The sequence below is a fragment of the Gorilla gorilla genome, chromosome 9 (assembly GCF_029281585.2).
Source record: "Gorilla gorilla gorilla isolate KB3781 chromosome 9, NHGRI_mGorGor1-v2.1_pri, whole genome shotgun sequence".
NCBI classification, from domain to species: Eukaryota; Metazoa; Chordata; class Mammalia; order Primates; family Hominidae; genus Gorilla; species Gorilla gorilla.
Window position 1 is genome coordinate 74,112,607 of NC_073233.2, and position 26,206 is coordinate 74,138,812.

The window sequence follows — 26,206 nt, forward strand, 5'->3', positions numbered from 1 at the left end:
CCAGCGGGTATAGGAGGCCACAGCTATTTTCATGATAATACTGTGGCATTATTTGCCTTTTTCAGCATGTTGACTTTTGCACTGAAAGTACAAGAGCAACAGTGGATAAAGCTGCTGGTGCCTCAGCACAAATGCCCCCAATGTCCCAGAGGTCATTGTGTTTACCATCTCATGAGTGAAATAAGAAGATAAAAGGGCTGGGCACAGTGGCACACCCCTGTAGTCCCAGCTACTTGAGAGACTGGGGCAGGAGAGTCACTTGAGCCTAGGAGCTGGCTGGAATGAGCTGCTTGTGCCAGTGCACTCCAGCCTGGGTGACAGAGCGAGACTCCGACTCAAAACAAGGGAGAGAAAGCCAGTTTTGCTTAAGAATGTTCTTAAGAAAGCAGTAAAACTTGTTAGTTTATTATATCTCAACCTTGAGTCTGCATCTTTTTCATATTTTGTGTGATGAGATGGGACGTGTACACTGAGCACTTCTGCCTTGCAGCAAAGTACAATGTCTGTCTCTAAGACTAGAGCCTGTGTGAGGTAGAGCTACTGAGTTGTGAACCACAGTAGCTGCTTTTTTCACGAACACCATTTTTACTTCAAAGAGGGACTTACAGACAAACAGGTTATTTAGACTCAGCTATTTGGAAAGTGTTTCCTTAAAAATGAACAGAGTTACCCTATCAATTCAGTGAAAACAATATTGGTTGCCAATGATAAATAAAATTTGACCTTTTTTTTGTTTGAGACAGAGTCTCGCCCTGTTGTTCAATGGCGTGATCTCGGCTCACTGCAATCTCCATCTCCTGGGTTCAAGCGATTCTCCTGCGTCAGCCTCCTGAGTAGTTGGGACTACAGGCACCCACCACCTTGCCTGGCTAATTTGTGTATTCTTAGTAGAGATGGGGTTTTACCATGTTGGCCAGGTTGGTCTCGAACCCCTGACCTCAGGTAATCTGCCCACCTTGGCCTCCCAAAGTGCTGGGATTACAGGCATGAGCTACCACACCTGGCCAAAATTTGAGCTTTTAAGTAAAAATTAGAATTTTGGAAAACTTGCTTCTGTCACTGAAAGCTTAACAGCTTCCCAGTTCTTAAAGACTTTTCTGAAGAAGTCAGAAGTGATATTAAACATTTTTAGTTTTTTATATTGTATAATATGTAACATTTGAATATTTTTTAAATGACTAATGCATGAGTTTACAAAATCATGCTGGATAAAAGATCCTTTCAAAGAACAAAATAGACCAGTGGATTGGGTTTTTAACTTTCTATTTTAAAATACTTTTAAATGTACCCAAGAGATGCAGGGTTAGTCTAAAGAGTTCCTGTATACCCCACCCAGCTTCTCCCAACACTAATATCTCTCTTAACCATGGTACATTTATCAAAACTAAGAAATTATCATTGGTATGATACTATTAATTAAATTCGACTTCAGATTTCCTAGTTTTTTCATTAACGTTCTTTTTCTGTTAAATGGATTTTAACATATAAGAGCACAAAAGTCTTATTGATATTATTTAAAATTCTACTTTGGAAAAAAAATTTTTACTTTGCAACTAATCTTTAGGAAACTACCACTTAAAGAGTTAATGGTGTAGTATCAAAGGAAAATAGTCCACAACTGGCTGGTCACAATGGCTCATACCTGTAATCCCAGCACCTTGGGAGGCCAAGGTGAGAGGATTGTTCAAGCCCAGGAGTTCAAGACCATCCTGGGCAACACAGCAAGACCCCATCTTTACCAAAAATAAAAACTATCTGGGCATGGTGGCATATGCCTGCAGTCCCAGCTATTTGGGAGGCTGAGGCAGGAGGATTGCCTAAGCCCAGGAGTTCAAGTTTACAATGAGTTATGATCACACCACTGCACTCTACCCTGGGCAACAGAACGAGGCCTTGTCTCTAAAAATAAAAAATAAAAATAAATAAATAAATTCCACAGTTGTCTGAAAAGGCTGTTAAAATGCTCCTCTGTTTTCCAACTGTATATCACTTTGCGTCTGGATTTTTTTCATATACTCAACCAAAGTAATGTTTTGCAACACATTGAGTCCAAAATAGGAATGAGAATCTAGTTGTTTTCTATTAAGTCATTCATTAAAAAGATTTACAGAAATGTAAAACTATGCCATCTCCCTCATACACTGCTGTTGGGAATGTAAAATAATGCAGCCACTGTGTTGTTTTGTTTTGCTTTTGTTTTTATTTTAGAGAAAAGGTCTTGCTGTGTTGCCCAGGCTGCTCTCAAACTCCTGGCCTCAAGCAATCCTCTCGCCTTGACCTCCCAGTGCTGGGATTATAGGCTTGTGCCACCATGCCCGGTTCTCAAAAGGTTAAAGACAGAGTAACCATATGACTTAGCAATTCTACTCCTAGGTATGTCCACAAGAGAAATGAAAACACACAAAATCTAACATGCAAATGTTCATAACAGACTTATTCACAAGCTAAAAAGTAGAAACAATCCAAGTCCATCAACTGATCAATGGATAAATAAAATGTGGTCTAGTCATACAGCTTCGGATTACTATTTGGCAATAAAAAAGAATGAAGTACCTCCATGCTCCAGGTGGATGAACCTTGAAAACATGATGCTAAGTGAAAGAAGCAAGACACAAAAGACCACATATTGTATGATTCCATTTATATGAAATAGGCAGATCCCTAGGGTCAGAAAATAGATTGTAGTTGCCAGGGGTTAGGGGTGAGGGTGGGCAGACTGCAGAGGGTGATAATTAAAGAATATGAGGTTTCTTTGTTGAATGATGAGAATGTTCTGACACTGACTGTGGTGATGGTTGCACAGCGCTGAACATACTGAAAGCCATTGAATTGTACACTTCAAATGGGTGAATTGTGTGGTATTTGAATTATATCCCAGTAAAGCTGTAATTTTTTTTTTTTTTTTTTTTTATTGATCATTCTTGGGTGTTTCTCACAGAGGGGGATTTGGCAGGGTCATAGGACAATAGTGGAGGGAAGGTCAGCAGATAAACAAGTGAACAAAGGTCTCTGGTTTTCCTAGGCAGAGGACCCTGGGGCCTTCCGCAGTGTTTGTGTCCCTGGGTACTTGAGATTAGGGAATGGTGATGACTCTTAACGAGCATGCTGCCTTCAAGTATCTGTTTAACAAAGCACATCTTGCACCGCCCTTAATCCATTCAACCCTGAGTGGACACAGCACGTTTCAGAGAGCACAGGGTTGGGGGTAAGGTCACAGATCAACAGGATCCCAAGGCCGAAGAATTTTTCTTAGTACAGAACAAAATGAAAAGTTTCCCATGTCTACTTCTTTCTACACAGACACGGCAACCATCCGATTTCTCAATCTTTTCCCCACCTTTCCCCCCTTTCTATTCCACAAAACCGCCATTGTCATCATGGCCCGTTCTCAATGAGCTGTTGGGTACACCTCCCAGACGGGGTGGCGGCCAGGCAGAGGGGCTCCTCACTTCCCAGTAGGGGCGGCCGGGCAGAGGCGCCCCTCACCTCCGGGACGGGGCGGCTGCTCGGGCGGGGGGCTGACCCCCTCATCTCCCTCCCGGACGGGGCGGCTGGCCGGGCAGGGGGCTGACCCCCCAACCTCCCTCCCGGACGGGGCGGCTGGCCAGGCAGAGGGGCTCCTCACTTCCCAGTAGGGGCGGCTGGGCAGAGGCGCCCCTCACCTCCCGGACGGGACGGCTGGCCGGGCGGGGGGCTGACCCCCCCACCTCCCTCCCAGACGGGGCGGCTGGCCGGACGGGGGGCTGACCCCCCCACCTCCCTCTCGGACGGGGTGGCTGCCGGGCGGAGACGCTCCTCACTTCCCAGACGGGGTGGTTGCCGGGCGGAGGGGCTCCTCACTTCTCAGATGGGGCGGTTGCCAGGCGGAGGGTCTCCTCACTTCTCAGACGGGGCGGCCGGGCAGAGGCGCTCCTCACATCCCAGACGGGGCGGCGGGGCAGAGGCACTCCCCACATCTCAGACGATGGGCGGCCGGGCAGAGACGCTCCTCACTTTCCAGACTGGGCAGCCAGGCAGAGGGGCTCCTCACGTCCCAGACGATGGGCGGCCAGGCAGAGACGCTCCTCACTTTCCAGACAGGGTGGCGGCCGGGCAGAGGCTGCACTCTCGGCACTTTGGGAGGCCAAGGCAGGCGGCTGGGAGGTGGAGGTTGTAGCAAGCTGAGATCACGCCACTGCATTCCAGCCTGGGCACCATTGAGCACTGAGTGAACCAGACTCCGTCTGCAATCCCGGCACCTCAGGAGGCCGAGGCTGGCGGATCACTCGCGGTTAGGAGCTGGAAACCAGCCCGGCCAACACAGCGAAACCGCGTCTCCACCAAAAAAAATACGAAAACCAGTCAGGCGTGGCGGCGCGCGCCTGCAATCGCAGGCGCTCAGCAGGCTGAGGCAGGAGAATCAGGCAGGGAGGTTGCAGTGAGCCGAGATGGCAGCAGTACAGTCCAGCTTCGTCTCGGCATCAGAGGGAGACCGTGGAAAGAGAGGGAGAGGGAGACCGTGGGTAGAGGCAGAGGCAGGGGCAGGGGCAGGGGCAAAGGGCTGTAATTTTTTTTAAAAACTATGTCTTCTCACTAAATTATTTTTGTTTGGGGAACATATATTTTTCATTTTAAAACTTTGTATGTAAACACATAATAGGTTTATTGTTAATTTTAAATGGATTAATAAATATTTTAAAATATCTGTTTTAATTTATAATATGGTGACTATTGATAGATAAACCTACATAAACAAAATATTGATAGATATACCTACATACACAAAAGCTATTTGGGATTCTTTCTAAGAGTGTAAAAAGGGCCAGGCGTGGTGGCTCACGCCTGTAATTCCAGGACTTTGGGAGGCCGAGGCGGGTGGATCGTGAGGTCAGGAGATCGAGACCATCCTGGCTAACATGGTGAAACCCCATCTCTACTAAAAATACAAAAAATTAGCCAAGCGTGGTGGCGGGCACCTGTAGTCCCAGCTACTTGGGAGGCTAAGGCAGAAGAATGGCATGAACCCAGGAGTCAGAGCTTGCAGTGAGCCGAGATCACACCACTGCACTCCAGCCTGGGCAACAGAGCGAGACTCTGTCTCAAAAAAAAAAAAAAAAAGAGTGTAAAAAGGTCCTGAGGCCAAAAATTTGAGAATTATTATAGTAGAAGGAAAGAAACAATAAACAAAATAAGAAAATTATATATAGGCATTCCTGAAAAATTTTATTTTTTGAGATGGAGTTTTGCTCTTGTTGACCAGGCTGGAGTGCAATGGCGTGATCTCAGCTCACTGAACACTCCGCCTCCCGAGTTCAAATGATTCTCCTGCCTCAGCCTCCCAAGTTGCTGGGATTACAGGCATGCACCACCACACCTCATAATTTTTGTATTTTTAGTAGACATGGGGTTTCACCATGTTGGTCAGGCTGGTCTCGAGCTCCTGACCTCAAGTGATCCACCTACCTTGGCCTCCCAAAGTGCTGGGATTACAGGTTTGAGCCACCACACCCAGCCACATTCTTTAAAATCTATTCCATTCCTGAAAATATGTTGGATGGCAGAAGCCTATATTTTATTATTTAAGTGGGAAAAATAAGAAATACAGAATATCACAACACTGTAATTATGGTGTGTAAATTACTCATTTTGAGTAGGAAGACTAAAAGACGAGCCTATCAAAAATAATAACTATGGGCCAGGCGTGGTGGCTCATGCCTGTAATCCCAGCTCTTTGGGAGGCCGAGGCGGCTGGGTCACCTGAGGTCAGGAGTTCGAGACCAGCCTGACCAACATGATGAAATCCTGTCTCTACTAAAAATACAAAATTATCCAGGCGTGGTGGCACATGCCTGTAATCCAAGCTACTCAGGAGGCTGAGGCAGGAGAATCACTTGAACCCGTGAGGCAGAGGTTGCAGTGAGCCAAGATGGCGCCACTATACTCCAGCCTTGGCAACAGAGCGAGACTCCATCTCAAAAAAAAAAAAAAAAAAAAGAGGGAGGGGGGATGAAGTTGAAGTATAGAGTTTTTATTGGTTTTCTCTTTGCTTCTTTGTTTTTTGTTTTTGGAATCAGAGTTAACTTACCATTCAGTTTAAAATAATATTTTATAAGATGTTATTTGCAAGCCTCATGGTAACTGCAAATCAAAAAACCCTAAAACAGATACACAAAAAATAAAAAGCAAGAAATTAAAAACATACCATCAGAGAAAATGACTTTCACAAAAAGAAAGACAAGAAGGAAAGAAGGAAGGAAGATAAGACCACAAAACAACCAGAAAACAAATAACAAAATGGCAATAGTAAGTGCTTACTTATCAATAATAACATTGAATGTAAATGGACAAAATACTGCAATCAAAAGACATGGAGTAGTTGAATGCATTAAAAAACAAGACCCAGCTGGGCACGGTGGCTCACGCCTGTAATCCCAGCACTTTGGGAGCCCAAGGCGGGCAAATCATGAGGTCAGGAGTTCGAGACCAGCCTGGCCAACACAGTGAAACCCCATCTCTACTAAAAATACAAAAAATTAGCTGGGTGTGGTGGCGCACGCCTGTAATCCCAGCTACTCGGGAGGCTGAGGCAGGAGAATCGCTGGAATCTGGGAGGCGGAGGTTGCAGTGAGCCCAGATTGCACCACTGCACTCCAACCCAGCCAACTGTGCGAGACTCCGTCTCAAAAAAAGAAACAAACAAACAAACAAAAAAAACAAGACCCAGCTAGGCACAGTGGCTCATGCCTATAATCCCAGCACTTTGGGAGGCTGAGGTGAGAGTATTGCATGAGCCCAGGGGTTTGAGACCAGCTTGCTCAACATAGTAGGACCTTGGGTCTACAAATAATTTGAAAAATTAGCTGGATGTGGTGGTGTGCACCTGTAGAGTCATCTACTCAGGAGTCTGAGGTAGGAGGATCACTTGAGCTCAGGAGGTTAAGGCTAAAGTGAGCTATGATTGTGCCAGTACACTCCAACTTGGGCAACAGAGTGAGACGCTGTCTCAGAAAAACAAAAACGAAAACATGATCCAAACATCTATCGCCTACAAGAATCACACTTGACTTGTAAAGACACATAGAGACTAAAAATAAAGGGTTGGAAAAATATACTCTATGCAAATGGAAACAAACAAACAAAAAAAGAGTAGGAATAGCTATACTTACATCAGACAAAATAGATTTCAAGACAAAAATTGTAAAAATTGACAAGTTCATTATATAATGATAAAGGGGTCAACTCAGCAAGAAGATATAACAATTGTAAATATATATGCACCTAACACTGGAGCACCCAGATATATAAAGCAAATATTATTAGAGCTAAAGAGAGTGTTAGACCCCATTACAACAATAGCTAGAGACTTTAACACCCCACTTTCAGCATTGGAAAGATCATCCAGACAAAATAAAGAAACATGACTTAACCGCACTATAGACCAAATGGACCGAATAGATATTTACAGAACATTTCTTCCAATGGCTGCAGAATACACTTTTTTTTTTTCCTTAGCATGTGGATCATTCTCAAGGATAGGCCATATGTTAGGTTACAAAACAAGTCTTAAAACATTCAAAAAAAAAAAGTTGAGGCCAGATGTGGTGACTCACGCCTGTAATCCCAGCACTTTGGGAGGCCAAGGTGGGTGGATCATGAGATCAGGAGATCAAGAGCATCCTGGCCAACATGGTGACAGCCCGTCTGTCCTAAAAATACAAAAATTAGCTGGGCGTGGTGGCAGGCGCCTGTATTCTCAGCTACTCAGGAGGCTGAGGCAGGAGAATTGCTTGAACCCTGGAGGTGGAGGTTACAGTGAGCGGAGATTGTGCCACTGCACTCCAACCTGGGTGACAGAGGGAGACTCTGTCTCAAAAAAAAAAAGTTGAAATAATATCAGGCATCTTCCCTGACCATAATGGAATAAAACTAGAAATCAATAGCAAGGAATTTTGAAAGCAATAGGCACACATGGAATTAAACAGTATGCTCCTAAATGACCAGTGGGTCAATGCATAAATTAAAAAGGAAAATTGAAATTTTCTTGAAGCAAATGATAATGGAAACACAACATATCAAAACCTATGGGATACAGCAAAAGCAGTACCAAGAGGGAAGTTCGTAGCTATAAGTGCCTACATCAAAAAAGAAGAAAAACTTCAAATAAACAACTTATTGATGCTTCTTAAAGAACTAGAAAAGCAAGAGCAAACCAAACCCAAAATTAGTAGAAGAAAAGAAATAATGAACATCATAGCAGAAATAAATGAAATTGAAAAAAAAAGTCAACAAAACAAAATGTTTTGGGTTTTGTTTTTTTTATTTCCGAGACGGAGTTTTACTCTTGTTGCCCATGCTGGAGTACAGTGGTGCAATCTCAGCTCATTGCAACCTCTGCCTCCCAGGTTCAGGTGATTCTCCTGCCTCAGTCACCCGAGTAGTTGGGATTACAGGCGCGCACCACCATGGCGGCTAATTTTTGTATTTTTAGTAGAGACGAGGTTTCACCTTATTGGCCAGGCTGGTCTTGAACTCCCAGCCTCAGGGGATCTGCTTGCCTTGGCCTTCGGTGCTGGGATTACAGGTGCAAGCCATCACACCTGGCCAAAGAGTTGTTTTTTGAGAAGACAAAATGGATAAACCTTTAGCCAGACCAACTAAGAAAAAAAGAGAAGACACAAATAGAGATGAAAAAAGAGGTGACTGACACTGCAGAAATTCAAAGGATCATTAGTGGCTGCTATGAGCAGCTATATACCAATAAACTGGAAAACCTAGAAGAAATGGATGAATTCCTGGAAAGATACAACCTTCCAAGATTGAACCATGAAGAAATTCAAAACCTGAATAGACCAATAACAAAAAATGAGCTAGATGCCATTAACAAACTCTTCCAGCAAAGAAAAGCCCAGGCCTTGATAGCTTCACTACTGAATTTTACCAAACATTTAAGAAGAACTATTTCAAAAAATAGAGAATAATTCCAGACTCAATCTATGAGACCAATATTCCTCTGATACCAAAACCAAAGAAAGTGACAGGGCAGTATCTCTGATGACCACTGATAAAAAAATCGTCAAGAAAATACTAGCAAACAGAGTTCAGCAACACATTAAAAACATCATTCATCATGACCAAGTGAGATCCCAGGGATGTGCAAGGATGGTTCAGCATACACAAATCAATTAATGTGATACATCATATCAACAGAACGAAGGACAAAACCCATGTGATAATCTCAATTGATGCCAAATGGCTGGGCGTTGTGGCTCCCACCTGTAATCCCAGCACTTTGGGAGGCCAAGGTAGATGGATCGCTTGAGGCCAAGAGTTTGAGACCAGCCTGGGCAACATGGCAAAACCTCATCTCTAGGAAAAAAAAAAAAAAAAAAAAAAAAAAAAAAATATATATATATATATATATATATATATATATTCTGAAAAAGCATTTGATAAAATTCAACAAGGCTTCATGATAAAAATCCTCAAAAAATGGGTATAAAAGAAACATACCTCAACACAATAAAAGCCATACATGACAGACCTATAGCTTGTATCAGACTGAACGGAGAAAAACTGAAAGCCTTTCCTTTAAGATCTGGAACAAGACAAGGATCACCACTTTCACCACTGTTATTCAGTATAGTACTGGAAGTCCTAACTAGAGCAGTCAGGCAAGAGAAAGAAATAAAGGCATCCAGATTGGAAAGGAAGAAATCAAATTATCCTTGTTTGCAAATGATATGCTCTTCTATGTGGAAAAACCTACACTTCACAAAATAACTATTAGAACTGATAAACAAAATCAGTGAAGTTGCAGGATACAAAATCAACATACAGAAATCAGTAGCATTTCTATATGTCAACAGTGAACAATCTGAAAAAGAAATCAAGAGAGTAATCCCATTTACAAGAGCTACAAATAAGATACCTAGGAATAAACTTAACCAAAGAAGTGAAATATCTCTATATTAAAAACTGTAAAACATTGATGCAAGAAATCTAAATGGACACACAAAAAATGGAAAGATATTCCATATTCATGGATTGGAAGAATCAATATTGTTAAAATGTCCATACCACCCAAAGCAATCTACAGATTCAATGCAATCCCTATCAAAATACCAATGACATTCTTCACAGAAATAGAAAAAAAAATCCTAAAATGTATATGGAACCACAGAAGACCCAGAATAGCCAAAGCCATCCTGAGCACAAAGAACAAAATTAGAGAAATCACATTATCTGACTTCAAATTATACTACAGAACTATAGTAACCAAAACAGCATGGTGCTGGCATTAAAACAAACACCTACACCAATGGAAGAGAATAGATAATCTAGCAATAAATCCATACATCTACAGTGAACTAATTTTCAACAAAGGTGCCAAGAACATACACTGGGGAAAGGACAATCTCTTCAATAAATGATGCTGGGAAAACTGGATATCTATATGCAGAGGAATTAAACTAGACTGTTATCTCTCACTATATACAAAAATCAGATAAAAATTGACTGGTGACTTAAATCTAATACCTGAAACTATGACACTACTAAAAGAAAACATTTTTCCAACTGCTTTGGCCACTAAAATAATAAAAATAAAAGAAAACATTGGGGAAACTCTCTAGGAAATTGATCTGGGCAGAGATTTCTTGTGTAATACCTGGCACTGGCAACCAAAGCAAAAATGGACAAATGGGATCACATCAAGTTAAAAAGCTTCTGGGCCAGGCGCGGTGGCTCATGCCTGTAATCCCAGCACTTTGAGAGGCTGACAAGGGATTAATAACCAGACTATATAAGGAGCTCAAACAACTCAGGAAAATATCTAATAATCCGATTAAGAAATGGGCAAATGATCTGAATAGACATCTCTCAAAAGAAGACCTACAAGTGGCAAACAGGCATATGAAAGGGTGTGTAACATCATTAATTGTCAGAGAAATGCTAATCAAAACTACAATGAGATATCATCTCACCCCAGTTAAAATGGCTTTTATCCAAAAGACAGGCAATAGTGAATCCTGGTGAGGATGTAGAGAAAAGGGAACCCTCATACACTGTTGGTAGGAATGTAAGTTAGTATAGCGAATATGGAAAATAGTACGGAGTTTCCTCAAAAAACCAAAATAGTCCCATGTAGCACTATTCACAATAGCCAAGATTTGGAAGCACCTAAGTGTCCATCAACAGACAAACTGATAAAGAAAATGTGGTACATATACACAATGGAGTACTATGCAGCCATAAAAAAGAATGAATTCCTGTCATTTGCAATAACATGGATGGAACTGGAGGACATTATGTTAAATGAAATAAGCCAGGCACAGAAAGACATATTTTGAATGTTCTCACTTACTTCTGGGAGTTAAAAATTAAAGTCATGGAGATAGTCTAATGATGGTTACCACAGGCTCATATGGGCAGTCGGGCAGTGATGATAGTTAATGGATACAAAAACATAGAATGAATAAGATCTGGTATTTGGCCAAGCATGGTGGCTCACGCCTGTAATCCTAGCACTTTGGGAGGCTGAGGTAGGAAGATTCCTTGAGTCCAGTAGTTTGAGACCAGCCTGAGCACCATAGTGAAACCCCATCTCTATTTTTTTAAAACTTTTTTTTTTTTTTTGAGACGGAGTTTCACTCTTGTTGCCTAGGCTGTAGTGCAATGGCGCAATCTCAGCTCACTGCAACCTCCACCTCCCAGGTTCAAGCGATTCTCCTGCCTCAGCCTCCCAAGTAGCTAGGATTACAGGTGTGCACCACCATGCCCAGCTAAATTTTGTATTTTTAGTAGAGACTGGGTTTCACCATGTTGCCCAGGCTGGTCTTGAACTCCTGACCTCAGGTGATCTGCCCACCTCAGCATCCCAAAGTGCTGGGATTACAGGCGTGAGCCACCACGCCCAGCCAAAAAAATTATTTTAATTATAAAAATTTTTTAAATGTTTTAAAGATCTGATATTTGATAGTGCAACAGGATGATTACAGTCAATGATAATTTATAGTACATTTAAAAATAACTAAAAGTATAATTGGAATATTTGTAACATAAATAAATGATAAATGTTTGAGGTGATGGATACCCAATATAACCTGATGTGATTATTACATGTTGTATGCCTGTACCAAAATGTCTTATGTACCCCATAAATATATATGCCATGTACCCAGAAAAATTATTAAAAATTGAAATAAAGAATAAATGAAAAATAACAGCTTATTTTCAGACATCCAAGAAACCCCAACCAATTTCCTCAAATATCACTACAATACTCTTAATTTTTTTTTTTTTTTGAGAATGGGATCTCACTATGTTGCCCAGGCAGCTCTTATACTCCTGGGCTCAAGCTATCCTTCCACCTCTGCCTCCTTAAGTGCTGGGATTACAGGCATGAGCCACCACATCCAGCAACAATACTGTTAAATATCTATATGATAAGAATTTTTGGTTTAAATAAGAAGCATTTAAAACACCAGTAACCTGGCCGGTCACGGTGGTTCATGCCTATAAATCCCAGCACTTGGGAGGCCAAGGCAGGTGGATCACCTGAGGTCAGGAGTTCAAGACCAGCCTGGGAAACATGGTCAAACCCCATCTCTACTAAAAATACAAAAATTAGCCAGGCATTGTGGCACACGCCTGTAGTGCCAGCCACTTGGGAGGCTGAGGCAGGAGAATCGTTTGAGCCTGGGAGGCGAAGGTTGCAGTGAGTTAAGATTGCACCACTGCACTCCAGCCTGTGCAACAGAGTGAGACTCTGTCTCAAAATAATAATAATAAAACACCAGTAACCTAATTTTTTAAATATATTAATATTAATATTGGATATTTTAATGTGCTATGTTACTTTAGTATTAAATATAAATGGTTTTGCTTCTATACTGCAAAAGAAGATATACTGTTATATAGATAAACAAATGATACAAAAGTATATTAAAAATAATTTTGAAATTGGACCCTGGTTGGTAGTGCCCCAGGCACCTGGAAGAAGCAAATACTGGAACCCATGAAAGCTAAACCCCTGGGGAAGGGTAGGAAAGATGAGGACAGTAGCGCACCATGCTTGAAAGGGCTGGGCTGGGCCGGGCCTGGCTGCGATCCCGTGACACACGGCACTCCGCATCCTGCTACCTGCACACGCAGATTCCTTCTAGCGAGTTTGAAATTCAGATAGTGAATTTGGGATAGAAAGTTTTACAGGTATTTAGAGCACATACTTGGGTGGTGAGAGTTCATATAATCATATAATGAGGCTACTGCTGTTGGAAGGTGATGTCCTATAGTGACAATAAGATAAAGGGGACCGAGAGGGCTGGGGTGGAGGAAGTTAACGGATTCCCTATGGTGGTCACGGTAGACCTGGTTGAGAAGATGACATTTACCCAAAGACTTTGAGGGAGGTGAGGGCCATGCAGGTATCTGGAAGAAGAGCCTTCCAGGCAGAGGGAAGACCCAGGACCAGGCCCTCAGGCCTTCATATTCTGTGAATATATGCTCTGAGCTGAGAAATCTTAAAAGAACCCTAAGCACTGATTACTTTTTTCAACTTTTATTTTGGAAAAATCTCAAACATGTGCAAAAGCAGACAGAGTAGTTTACAATTCCCTCGAACCCCTTACTAAGCTGCAGTTGTTATCAACTCATGGCCAGTCTCGTTTCGTCTGTGTCCCCACCTGTTTCCCTTCACCAGTGTTATTTTGAGGCAATCCATACATCATAACATTTCACCCACAAATATGTCAATATGTATTTCAAAAATGTAGGCAGTATTTTTAAACAAAACCGCGATACCATTATCACACCTTGACCGGACGCGGTGGCTCATGCCTGTAATGCCAGCACTTTGGGAGGCCAAGGGGAGCGGATAACTTGAGATCAGGAGTTCGAGGCCAGCCTGGCCAACATGATAAAACCTCATCTCTACTAAAAATACAAAAATTAGCTGGGCGTGATGGCACGCACCTGTAATCCCAGCTACTCAAGAGGCTAAGGCAAGAGAGTCGCTTGAACCTGGGAGGCGGAGACTGCAGTGAGCCGAGATCACACTACTGTACTCCAGCCTAGTTGACAGAGCAAGACTCTATCTAAAATAACAAAACAAAAACCTTAATATCACAAAATCAGTGTTCAAATTTCCAACTGTGGCATGAATCTCATAAATGTGTGGGTCTTGTGGGAGAGAGTGGCTGTTGGTTTTGCTTTTTATAGTTTATTTCATGCATTCGGTCTTCAGTTGCCACTATAGCACTCGAGCTTCCGGGTGTCCTGAGGCCCTGGCCTGTGTGCGGGCTGACTGTGTGCTTCTGCTGATGTTATTTTATTTTTGCCGGTTTTTGAGACAGAGTCTCATTCTGTTGCCCAGGCTGGAGTGCAGTGATATAATCTTGGCTTTTGTTTTGTTTTGTTTTGTTTTTTTTGAGATGGAGTCTCGCTCTGTTGCCCAGGCTGGAGTGCAATGATATGATCTTGGCTTATTCCAACCTCTGCCTTCTAGGCTGAAATGATTCTCCCACTTCAGCCTCCTGAGTAGCTGGGATTACAAGTGCACGCCACTACGCCTGGCTAATTTTTGTATTTTTCGTAGAGACGAGGTTTCCTAGTGTTGCCCAGGCTGGTCTTGAACTCCTGAGCTCAGGTGATCCACCCACCTCAGCCTCCCAAAGTGCCGGGATTACAGGTGCCACCACACCCAGCCTTCTGCTGATTTTATACCCAGCCTTCCCGCTATGGCCATTACCCATAGGCAGCATCGCTATAGAATGACATAACCATCAGGGCTCCACTTCATTGGTCTCATTTTGGCCTCATGAGTGGCTGAGGCATTTTTCCATGTGTGGAATTTTCCCCTAAGGGTCAGCACCGCAGCATAGTACCATTTCAACAGAAACAGCTCCCAGAGTAATCACAGCTTTGCTGAAGACACGTGAGAGATGAGCAGCTCAAAAATTTGTCATTAATTATAAACAGGGATGAGTGTGGGGCTCAAATCTGTAATCCCAGCACTTTGGGAGGCCGTGGCAGGAGGATCACTTGAGCCGAGGAGTTCAAGACCAACCTGGGCAATGTAGCAATACCCCGTCTCTACAAATAAAAAATAAAAACAGTAAAAATAGTGTTTCAATGAACAGCTCCTTGTTTACAGATTTGCTTCTTTTTAAAACTCATTCCTGGCCCAGCCTGGTGGCCTATAATCCTAGCACTTTGGGAGGCTGAAGTGGAAAGATCGTTTAGCTCAGAAGTTAAAGACCAGCCTGGGCAACATAGTGAGACCTCGTCTCTCTTTTTATTAAAAAAAAAAAAAACGAGAAAGAAAGAAGGAAGGAAGGAAGGAAAGAAAGAAAAAAATCATTCCCTCCAAGGTCATGGGATCAAGGGAGAAAAAAGAAAATAATATATAAAAATCATGCCCTTAGAATTTATTTTTTTGGATTACAATTTTTGAATGGAAATGTTTCTTTATTGCCAGGCTACTTTCTAAAAGGGTTATTGTAATTTACTTTGCTTCAACAATGAATGAATTTGGAAATTCTACCACATCCTTACCAACTTTGGATGTTGTGGGGATTTTTATTATTGGTATTAATTTTAAAACTGATTTTTTTTTAGACAAATTTATTCAACACTGTTTATTTGTGTGCTGGGAATCATACTGAACAAGACATATCTTTGTCTCATGGATCTCGAAGTTTAGTGAGATTCAGTAACTGGCAGTAAGAGGGCTGTCTAACCCAAATACAAGGTTTGGAGGCGGGGAGGTTACAGAGGAAGTTCCTGGGAAAAAAAAATTCAGCTGAGACCTGAAAGATGAGTTGGTTACTTGTGTTCAGAAGCCAAAAAAAGCATCCAAGAAGAGAAGAAAAGCACATGAAAAGGCCCAGAGACAAGACAGTATGCCTGGGGAGTCAGAGGGAGGATCACTTGAAGTCAGGAGTTCGAGGCCGGCCCAGCCAACATCGCAGTAAGAGGGCTGTCTAACCCAAATATTAGGTTTGGAGAGCGGGGAGGTTAAAGAGGAAGTTCCTGGGAAAAAAAAGGAACAGTGGGCAGGGAGGGTCTTACACACCCTGGGGACTGACACTACCGGCCTCTTCACCAGGAGTGCTGGGAACTCACAGATGTTAACAAATCATTTTGCTGTGATAACCTTTTATGCACCCTACAGCGTCATATATGTAAAATCAGACTTATGGTAGAGGCTTGATTCAAATAAGTACAATAAAGACTCATGAAATATTTGGACTGGTAAGAATGTTTGGGCTGGGCTCAGTGACTCACGCCTATAATCCCAGCACTTTGGGAGGCTGAAGCAAGCTGATCATCTGAGGTCAGGAGTTCAAGGCCAGCACATGGTGAAACCCTGTCTCTAAAAATACAAAAAAATTAGCCGGGCATTGTGGCAGGTGCCTGTAGTCCCAGCTACTCAGGAGGCTGAGGCAGGATAATCGCTTGAACCCGGGAGGTGGAGGTTGCAGTGCGCCGGGATCACGCCACTGCAGTCCAGCCTGGGTGACAGAATGAGACTTGTCTCAAAAAAAATAAAATTTAATTTTTTTTTTTTAAAGAATGCTTGTAGAGTTTAGAAGTTGTTTGCAAACATAGTATTTCTTTTGGTCTGATTTTTGGTGACACAGCTTTGACAGATTTTTTTTTCTTTTTATTATTGATATTATTTGAGACAGGGTCTCTCTCTGTCACCCAGGCTGGAGTGCAGTGGCAGGATCATGACTCACTGCAGGCTTGAACTCCCGGGCTCAAGTGATCCTCGCACCTCAGCCTCCTGAGTTGCTGGGACTACAGGCATGTGTACCACCACACCCAGCCAATTTTTTATATTTTTTGTAGAAACAGGAGTCTCACTATGTTGCCCCAGGCTGGTCTCAAACTCCTGAGTCCAAGCAGTCCTTCTGCCTCAGCCTCCCAAACTGCTGGGATTACTGGCACAAGCCACTGCACCTGGCCAAACAGACTTTTCTTCTTGGTTTCAGGGTTCAAAAAGAATTCTTCGCTCCAACGAGATCGTCCTTCCAGCTAGTGGACTGGTGGAAACAGAGCTCCAATTAACCTTCTCCCTTCAGGTGGGACTCTCCTAATCTTAGGCCCCTAACATGCTATATCCTGGCTAGTCCCCAGACAGTCCTCTAACCCAGAGACTGTTTTATCCCAGAGCCCCCATTCCCCAGCTTAGGCGGGAATGAATAAAAGTCACCTGGAGGTTTATGGCTGGCCTGGAGGGCCAAAGCAACCCTTTAGCCAGTGATGGTAAGGGTGTGGAGACCTGGGTAGGCACCGTGGCCCCTTCCCTTCCTCTGCCTTGGCTAACACTGTTAGCCATCTGCTGCACCACATCACATCTCCTTAGTGATCCTCGCACACCCCGTGGACCGTGCCACCGTCAGCCTCCACGTCGGGATCTCCGTCCTTCCCCTCTACTCCGTATCCCTCCTAGTCGGTGTCCCTGTCATCGTAATTCCAGTAATTCCATGCCCAAATTGAAACACATGGAGAAAACACCTGATAAAGTGGCAAGGGAAGAGACAGTTTTCTGAATGGGTGTGGACCCCAGAGCTGTGGCATAGAAGCCAGGCATCAAGCCGAATCAGCTCCACCAGCAGCAACTTCATGGCTCTCCTTTCAACCCTGACTGCCCCCTTTTAGAGACAGGAAGAATTGAAGCACAGAAAGATTGTGTGTCCTCTAGAACCCCTCAAGGACCCAGCTGCCCATTAACCATGCTCGACTCTGTTTTGTATTTCGTAGTACCCTCATTTCCTTAAGCGAGATGCCAACAAGCTGCAGATCATGCTGCAAAGGAGAAAACGTTACAAGAATCGGACCATCTTGGGCTATAAGACCTTGGCCGTGGGACTCATCAACATGGCAGAGGTGAGAGGAACACAGTCTCCAGACTGTTGGCCTTTGAGTCACAGAGCCCAAGGGACACCCCAGCCCAGCCAGTTGAGCCTTCCAGATGATTTTCCCAGCCTGCTGGCTAGGCGCTTAATTCTGTTTTACGAGTTAATTATTTGCTGGAAATTCAGAGTATACTTGTTTTTATCAAGTACTTTCTCCTTCATGAAAAGTTTTAATTTTTAAAAAGGTAAAACTCAAAAAATTACATAAAATTTCAAACTTTCAGAAAAGTTACAAGAATAGTACAAAGAGTTCCCATATGTGGATTCATTCAAGTTCTTTAACATATCACCACATTTCATATGCTCTCCTCATAGATATATTGATAGGTATTATTTTCTGAGCCATCCGAGAGTAAGTTGCCGGCACGATGCCCCATTACACGTTAATACTGCACCATGTTAATTTCCTTAACATGAGAATACTCTGCTGTCTAAACTCCCTGCCACCATCAAGATCAGGACACTGACGTTGAGATAAGATTGCCGTCTAACCCACAGTCCCTATTCAGATTGTGCTGAGTGTCTCAGTGATACCCTTTATGGGCCTGGGATCCGATCTAGGATTACGTGCCGCATATCACTGTGTCCTTCGTCCCCTTCAGTCTGCAGCAGCCCCTAGGTTTTCCTTACCTTTCATGACCTTGACATTTTTTAAGCGCACAGGCTGGTTACTTTTTTGAATACTTCTCAGTCCAGGTTCGCCTGATGCTGCCTCAAGATTAGATTCCACCTGTGTGTTTCTGGCAGCATTACCACAGAAGTGGTCTGTTCTCAGTGCAGCTTAGGCAGCACCTGATGGCAATTGGTTCCTTTCCTGGGGATATTAACTTTTAATTTTTTTTATTTTTACTTTTTTTTTTTTTTGAGATGGAGTCTTGCTCTGTCGCCAGGCTGGAGTGCAGTGGCACGATCTTGGCTCACTGAAACCCCCGCCTCCCAGGTTCAAGTGATTCTCCTACCTTAGCCTCCTGAGTAGCTGGGACTACAGGCGTGCACCACCATGCCCAGCTAATTTTTTTTTTTTTAGTAGAGACGGGGTTTCACCATGTTGGCCAGGATGGTCTCAATCTCCTGACCTTGTGATCCGCCCGCCTTGGCCTCCCAAAGTGCTGAGATTACAGGCATGAGCCTCTGCGCCTGGCCTTAACTTTTTTTTTTTTTTAGAGACGAGGTCTTGCTCTGTTGTCCAGGCTGGTCTCAAACTCCCAGGCTCAAGCAATCCTCCCTCCTTGGCCTCCCAAAGTGCTGGGATTATAGGCATCAGCCTCTGTGCCCGGCCTGATATTATCACTTGGTTAACATGGAGTCTGCAGGGTTTTTCCACCACAAAGTTAATTAATAAGCATTTTGTACTTACTGGAAAAAATATTTTACGAGGAGGTAAATATATTAAGGGGAGAAAAAGAAAGGCAACTATCTTTTTCCTTATCACATTTCACCCACTAGTTTTAGCATCTATTCATGATTCTTGCCTGAATTGGTCATCACTATACTTGGATGCTTACCAGACAGTGAATTTCTAATCCCACCATTCCTTACATATTTATTAATTGGCTTTATTTATTTATTTATTTATTTATTTATTTTTGAGACAGAGTCTCACTTCATCACCCAGGCTGGAGTGCGCTGGCACAATCTCGGCTCACTGCAACCTCTACCTCCCGGGTTCCAGCAATTCTCCTGCCTCAACCTCCAGAGTAGCTGGGATTACAGGGACCCGCCACCATGCCCGGCTAATTTTTTTAATATTTTTAGTAGAGATGGGGTTTCACCATGTTGTCCGGGCTGGTCTTGAACTCCTGGCCTCAAGTGATCCGCCTGCTTTGGCCTCCCAGAGTGCTGGGATTACAGGCGTGAGCCACTGCTCCCGGCCTCATTAATTGGCTTTCTGTAGTAAGATAGTGCTTTTCCTTTGCTCTCATTTATTTGTATCAGTTATGGACCGTGGATTCCTGTTTTATTTGATGGGGCTGAATCTGCTACTATCATTTTTTTATTTTGATGCACAAACTTATCAGATTTGGCCCATGGGAGCCCCTTCATGCCAGCTTCAAGTCCTTGGTACTATGTCTCATCATTCTTTACATCCTACCATACTTTCTGGTACAAAACATTTCAGGCTCATCTTGTACTTTCCCTGACCCAGCTCCCAGAATGAGCAGATTCTCTGAGGAGCCCTGGTTCTTTTCAGTGGAGGATGGTGTTCAGAAACCAAGATCTGGGTACCAGGAGTGCCCATGTCCCCAACTGGGTGTCATGCACTCCCACTGAGCAGACAGAGCTGAGAAAGATCTGTCTGTATGCACACATGTGCTCGTGTCTACACACACGTCACAGCTCCTTTCAGGTCTAGGTCCAGATCTATCTACCCGTGAGCACACGTTGATAATTTCAGTTCCAACCCAATGCCTTTTTATAGCTTTTCTTTCTCCATGTTTCTAATTCCCTTTTGGAATGGTAAGAAGTCAGGCTGTGGGCCGGGCGCAGTGGCTCACGCCTGTAATCCCAGCACTTTGGGAGGCTGAGGCAGGCGGATCACGAGGTCAGGAGATCGAAACCATCCTGGCTAACATGGTGAAACCCCATCTCTACTAAAAATACAAAAAATTAGCCGGGCGTGGTGGCGGGCGCCTGTAGTCCCAGCTACTCGGGAGGCTGAGGCAGGAGAATGGCGTGAACCCAGGAGGTGGAGCTTTCAGTGAGCCGAGATTGCACCACTGCACTCCGGCCTGGGCGACAGAGCGAGACTCCATCTCAAAAAAAAAAAAAAAAAAAAAGGCTGTGATTATTCTCAATACATGTACTCATTGGTGCAGCTCCCTGTGTGCCAGGCAGTTCCTCTCAATCCTAACAGGAAGAAGAAAGCAGCCGCTAATCTGTTTTTAAAATTATTTCTGTACTTTAGTAAATTAAATAGGAACAATTTTGTGGCCATGATAGAAAATCTGAGATAGTTCCAGCCCGTCTTTCTGTCCTGCTCAGTCAGTATTCGTGTCAGTGTGGAGACGGGGGCAGTGAATTCCCACCAGCACCCACTGCCCCTGCTACACCAGGCTCTGCCATTCCCTGTAGACTGGGCTCCTTTTCCTCATTGCCAGTGACAGGCGACCACCACCTATAGGCCTGGCCTCACCCAGACTCAAGAGCAAGTTTCTCTGTGAAGGACTTACACTAAAATTAGTCTTAGAGATTAGCAACCATTTCTTTCCTTCCTTCCTTCCTTCTTTCCTTCCTTTTTCTTCCTTTCTTTCCTTTCCTTCCTTTTCTTTCCCTCCCTCCCTCCCTCCATCTTCCTTCCTTCCTTCCTTCTCTCTCTCGCTCCCATTCTTTCTTCCTTTCTTCTTTTTCTTTTCTTTTCTTTTTTTTTTTTTTCTGAGATAGAGTCTCACTCTGTCACCCAGGCTGGAATGCAGTGGTGCAATCACAGCTCACTACAGCCTTGACTTCCTGGGCTCAGGTGATTCTCCCACCTCAGCCTCCTGAGTAGCTGCAACTACAGGCATGCACCACCACACTCAGCTGATTTTTTTATTTTTAGTAGAGACAGGGTTCCACCATGTTGCTCAGGCTGGTCTCAAACTCCTGGACTCAAGCAATCTGCCCACCTCAGCCTCCCAAAGTGCTGGGATTGCAGGAACAGGCTACTGTGCCCGGCCGAGCAACCATTTTCTTTTCTTTTCTTTTCTTTTTTAGACGGAGTGTTGCTCTGTGACCCAGGCTGGAGTGCAATGGCACGATCACGACTCACTGCAACCTCTGCCTCCTGGGTTCAAGTGATTCTCCTGCCTCAGCCTCCTGAGTAGCTGGGACTACAGGCGCCCACCAACACGCCTGGCTAATTTTTTGTATTTTTAGTAGAGACGGGGTTTCACTGTGTTAGCCAGGATGGTCTTGATCTCCTGACCTCATGATCCGCCTGCTTCGGCCTCCCAAAGTGCTGGGATTACAGGTGTGAGCCACCACACCTGGCCTGAGCAGCCATTTTCAATCATTGATTGTTATCTTTAAGCACATGGCCCTGACCAGCACTTCTGGGGATAATTTTAAAGTTAAGACCTTAGGCCAAGTGCAGTGGCTCATGCCTGTAATCCCAGCACTTTGGGAGGCCAAGGCAGGAGGATCGCTTGAGCCCAAGAGTTCGAGATCAGACTGGGCAACATAGTGAGACCCCATCTCTACATAAAATTAAAAAATTAGCCAGGCATGGTGGTGTGTGCCTGTGGTCCCAGCTACTGAGGCTGAGGCAGGAGGATCACTTGAGCCTGAGAGGTCGAGACTGTAGTGAGCTGTGATCACACCAGTGCGTGCCAGCCTGGGTGACAGAGTGAGACCCTGTCTTTAATAGTAATAAAAAACAGGCTGGGTGCAGTGGCTCACACTTGTTATCCCAGCACTTGGGAGGCCGAGGCGGGCAGATCACGAGGTCAGGAGTTTGAGACCAGCCTGGCCAACATAGTGAAACCCTGTCTCTACTAAAAATGCAAAAAATATTAGCTGAGCGTGGTGGCAGACGCCTGTAATCCCAGCTACTTGGGAGCCTGAGGCAGGAGAATCGCTTGAACCTGGGAGGCAGAGGTTGCAGTGAGCCGAGATCACGCCACTGCACTCCAGCCTGGGCGACAGTGAGAGACTCCGTCTCAAAATAATAATAATAATAATAATAATAATAATAATAATAAACAAAGTAAGACCGTGAAGCAGTAGGACAGTAGGCATGGATTTGAAAGTAAGGAAGAAAACGTATCAGCAGAATGCTGTTGCCCCTGGGGGGCTTGTGCATTCCTTGGCTGTGTTTCTCCAGGTGCCTCTGTAGTAACACACCTCCACCACCTCCCCCGGCTCCTAGGTGATGCAGCATCCTAATGAAGGCGCACTGGTGCTTGGCCTACACAGCAACGTGAAGGATGTCTCTGTGCCTGTGGCAGAAATAAAGATCTACTCCCTGTCCAGCCAACCCATTGACCATGAAGGAATCAAATCCAAGCTCTCTGGTAAGATGCATGCAGCATCTGGAGACCCTACGAAGAGGGAGCCCATCCTGGGAAAGGTGAACAAGACAGTGCCCGAGATGTTCCTGGGCAAGAGACCTTTAGAGACCCCTGAAAGTAAAATGTGGCTTCGGCCCTGGCCCTCCCCTCCACCCTGGCTGTGTTTCCACCCAAAAAGAACCATTGATTCCAGCCCATCGAAGTTTCTTAGGCCAGATCTTCCCATTGCAAGGTTATCTTACTCAGGTGTCTGTTGCAGATCGTTCTCCTGATATTGACAATTATTCTGAGGAAGAGGAAGAGAGTTTCTCATCAGAACAGGAAGGCAGCGATGATCCATTGCATGGGCAGGTAACTTTCTGTGGTCCCTCACATGGCGTGTCCAAGAAGCTCCTGGGGTTTCCCACCCTCATTCTGTCCCTGTACCCACTTAGGACTTGTTCTACGAAGACGAAGATCTCCGGAAAGTGAAGAAGACCCGGAGGAAACTAACCTCAACCTCTGCCATCACAAGGGTGAGCCTCAAAGGTCTGGGGAGTGGTTGGCTAAGATTTTCAGCCTGGGGGTAGGTTGGCAGCAGCATATTCAGGCCTAGTGGAGACTTCTTAAAATCAACACAGGGTCATCCCTTCAACGATTCCGATGAACGCTCTATATCCTCACCACCGCCCAATTAGACTCACTGTTGTTGGGAACCACAATTACTGATAAGAGTGTTATATCCTTCAGGTTATCGTCAGATAGAAAAAAGGAGGAGAACCCTTCTTGTAGAATTCAGAACAGATAGTGGTCCATCAGGGAACAGACTGCCTCCCACCCACTCCAGTGGCTGCTTCATGTCACATGCTGTCCTCTGCAGGGAGAAAGCCAGCTCCCTCTAGGAGTAGCACTAGTTTTAATCATGTGCTGAACTTAGGCAGAGATAATAGGCTAGTCGTGGAGTGCTCGTATGACTCTGGGCTTGCTAAGCTTTAATTACATCAGATATTGTTCCTGCCTTAACGGATCCATAACCTTGGAGACCAGGTGCCTTTTGTTACTTTTCCTCCATAAGACTTCCTCAAGAGTCACTGTTTTGATGACATTTGAGTCCTGAACTGAGAAGCTAAAAACCTGAATTCCTAGGTGGTCTTTGACAGATTCTGGAGTGCCTGCATGAAGTGTGGAAGGGCCAGAAGTGCTGGGAGCATTTCCGAAGGGGAATTCACAGCTCCATTTCCCCAGAGGCATCCTGATCCTCCCCAGTGCAGAGCTAGCCTAGGGACCAACCCCCTGAGAGCCGAGATGCCCACCCCTTCAGGGATGAAACGGAGGCCAGATCACTCTCCCATCACACTGAGGTGTCACTGGACTTCAGGTAAATCCGTGAGACTGTGACCTGGATTTCCCATCCAGTCAGCAACTAGGGAGCGGGAGGACTGTTTCCTTGTCCTCAGGTATCCACCTCTCGATTGGTGCTCCAAATGTTCCCCATGAGGTGTGTCACCAGTACCCCAAATGCTTGACCTCCATTGCACTCTGGAAATAGGGAGTGGCTGTAGGATCTCTCTCTAGTCAGCCCCTACTGCTGAGGCTTTCTTTTTCCTGCTCTGTAACCAGAAAGCGGCCCTATTTTCTTCCCAACGGGTGCCCCCAGAGCTTCATAAGTCACCTCTTCCTACGTGGGGTCTCTTCCTTGGCATGACCCTGGCACACGACCGGAGTTCAGTGCTCCTGCTAATGTATACTCCCCCAGAGGTGTTTTTTTTTAAGCTGCAGGCACTTTCCAGTTCTATCCCAGAGACTCAGTGACCTCCCTTAGTGCCTGTCTCCTCTGTGCATGCGCATTCTTCTCTCCCACCAAGAACACAGACGTACTTGACCTTCTCTGAACATGTCTCATGCTGCTCTGTCACTGGGAGCTCGACTTTTTTTCTCTGCTGTGAATGCCCTTTCTGCCCTTTCTTTGAAGACCTATCAGCCTCGCAAGTTCATTGTTTTCATCCCCAGATGGCGAGTCTGTCATTCAGGCAGGAAGTACATACAACCACAAGCTAAGCATCGTGCCCAGAGACAAAGAGATAGGGCCCAGTCCATGCCATCAAGCGCACAGTGTCTAGTGACACCACACATTTCAACAAATAATTACAGCCCAGTAGGACAGGTGCCATAAGACAGAGCTTTGCAATGACACCAGGGGACTGTGGCAACCTGTCCCAGGAGTGCCAGGACAGCTTCCCAGATGAGATGCTGAGAGATGGGTTTTTTAAAATAAAACTTCACCAAGTGGATTTGGGGAAAATTTTTATTCAAGGCAGAAAATACCCTATATAAAGACCCAGTACAGTGCTGTGGCTCACGCCTGTAATCCCAGCACTTTGGGAGGCCGAGACAGGTGCATCACAAGGTCAGGAGATCGAGACCGTCCTGGCCAACATGGTGAAACCCCGTCTCTACTAAAAATACAAAAATTAGCTTGGTGTGGTGGCACGTGCCTGTAATCCCAGCTACTCAGGAGGCTGAGGCAGGAGAGTCACTTGAACCAGGGAGGCAGAGGTTGCGGTGATCCGAGATCACCCCACTGCACTGCAGCCTGGCGACAGAGCAAGACTCCATCTTTAAAAAAAAAAAAAAAAAAAAAAGGCCCAGTACAACAGCATGCAGTTTTTCCCCAGGAACTCAAAGCAGTGAGTTTCCACTTGACTATGGGGTGTGAAGGGTCAAACAGAGAGATAAGGCTAGAAACAGGCAGACCCAGGCTTCGGACACGTACAGGCCTGACTGCTGAGCTCTGTTCAAGTAGTGGAGGCCAATGAAGACTTCTAGTGGGAGGGTAGCATGAGCAGGTTTGCACTCGGAAGGACCACTGTGGGTTGTGGAGGGAGAAAGACCAGAAACAGGCGGGCAGGGTATGAGATGTCAGCTGAAGGCTGTTGCTATGATCCCAGAGAGGCGAGGAGAAAGGCCTGACTGGAAACAGTGGTGTCACAGATGGAAAAGGGAGGATCTGGGGTAGCTAGAATGGGCCTGCAGGGAGAACGAGAAGGAGAGACTCCAGGCGTAGATGTGGGTTCAGGTGTGTTGGCGACATCAGTAAGAGGATTGGAGTGCAAGGAGAAGACAGGACGCTGCGTTCCACCATGGAGGTGGTAAGGCTGAGGTGCCCGCGCTGTGCATGTGCAGGTAGGAGTCAGCAGTGGGCACTGTGAATCCAAAGGGCAAGAGAAAGAGATAAGCTGGAGACCCACATTTGGGAGGTGTTGGGGCACAGGGGGGTGGAGGACCTGGGGATAGACATTCCTTCTCCCCGCAGCTGCACCCAAGGCCCAGGAGCTACAC

At 44.8% G+C, this 26,206-nt stretch overlaps 1 protein-coding gene across 1 annotated transcript in view; it reads left to right on the forward strand.

The window, feature by feature from the left end:
• PACS1 (phosphofurin acidic cluster sorting protein 1) overlaps positions 1–26,206 on the forward strand; it is a 178,288-nt gene that overhangs the window by 126,963 nt on the left and 25,119 nt on the right. Inside the window, exons 3-7 of the mRNA XM_031015801.3 lie at positions 16,974–17,063; positions 17,746–17,871; positions 22,747–22,891; positions 23,148–23,239; positions 23,323–23,403. Of these exons, the coding sequence (XP_030871661.1) occupies positions 16,974–17,063; positions 17,746–17,871; positions 22,747–22,891; positions 23,148–23,239; positions 23,323–23,403 (534 nt within the window). The remainder of the gene's footprint in view (positions 1–16,973; positions 17,064–17,745; positions 17,872–22,746; positions 22,892–23,147; positions 23,240–23,322; positions 23,404–26,206) is intronic.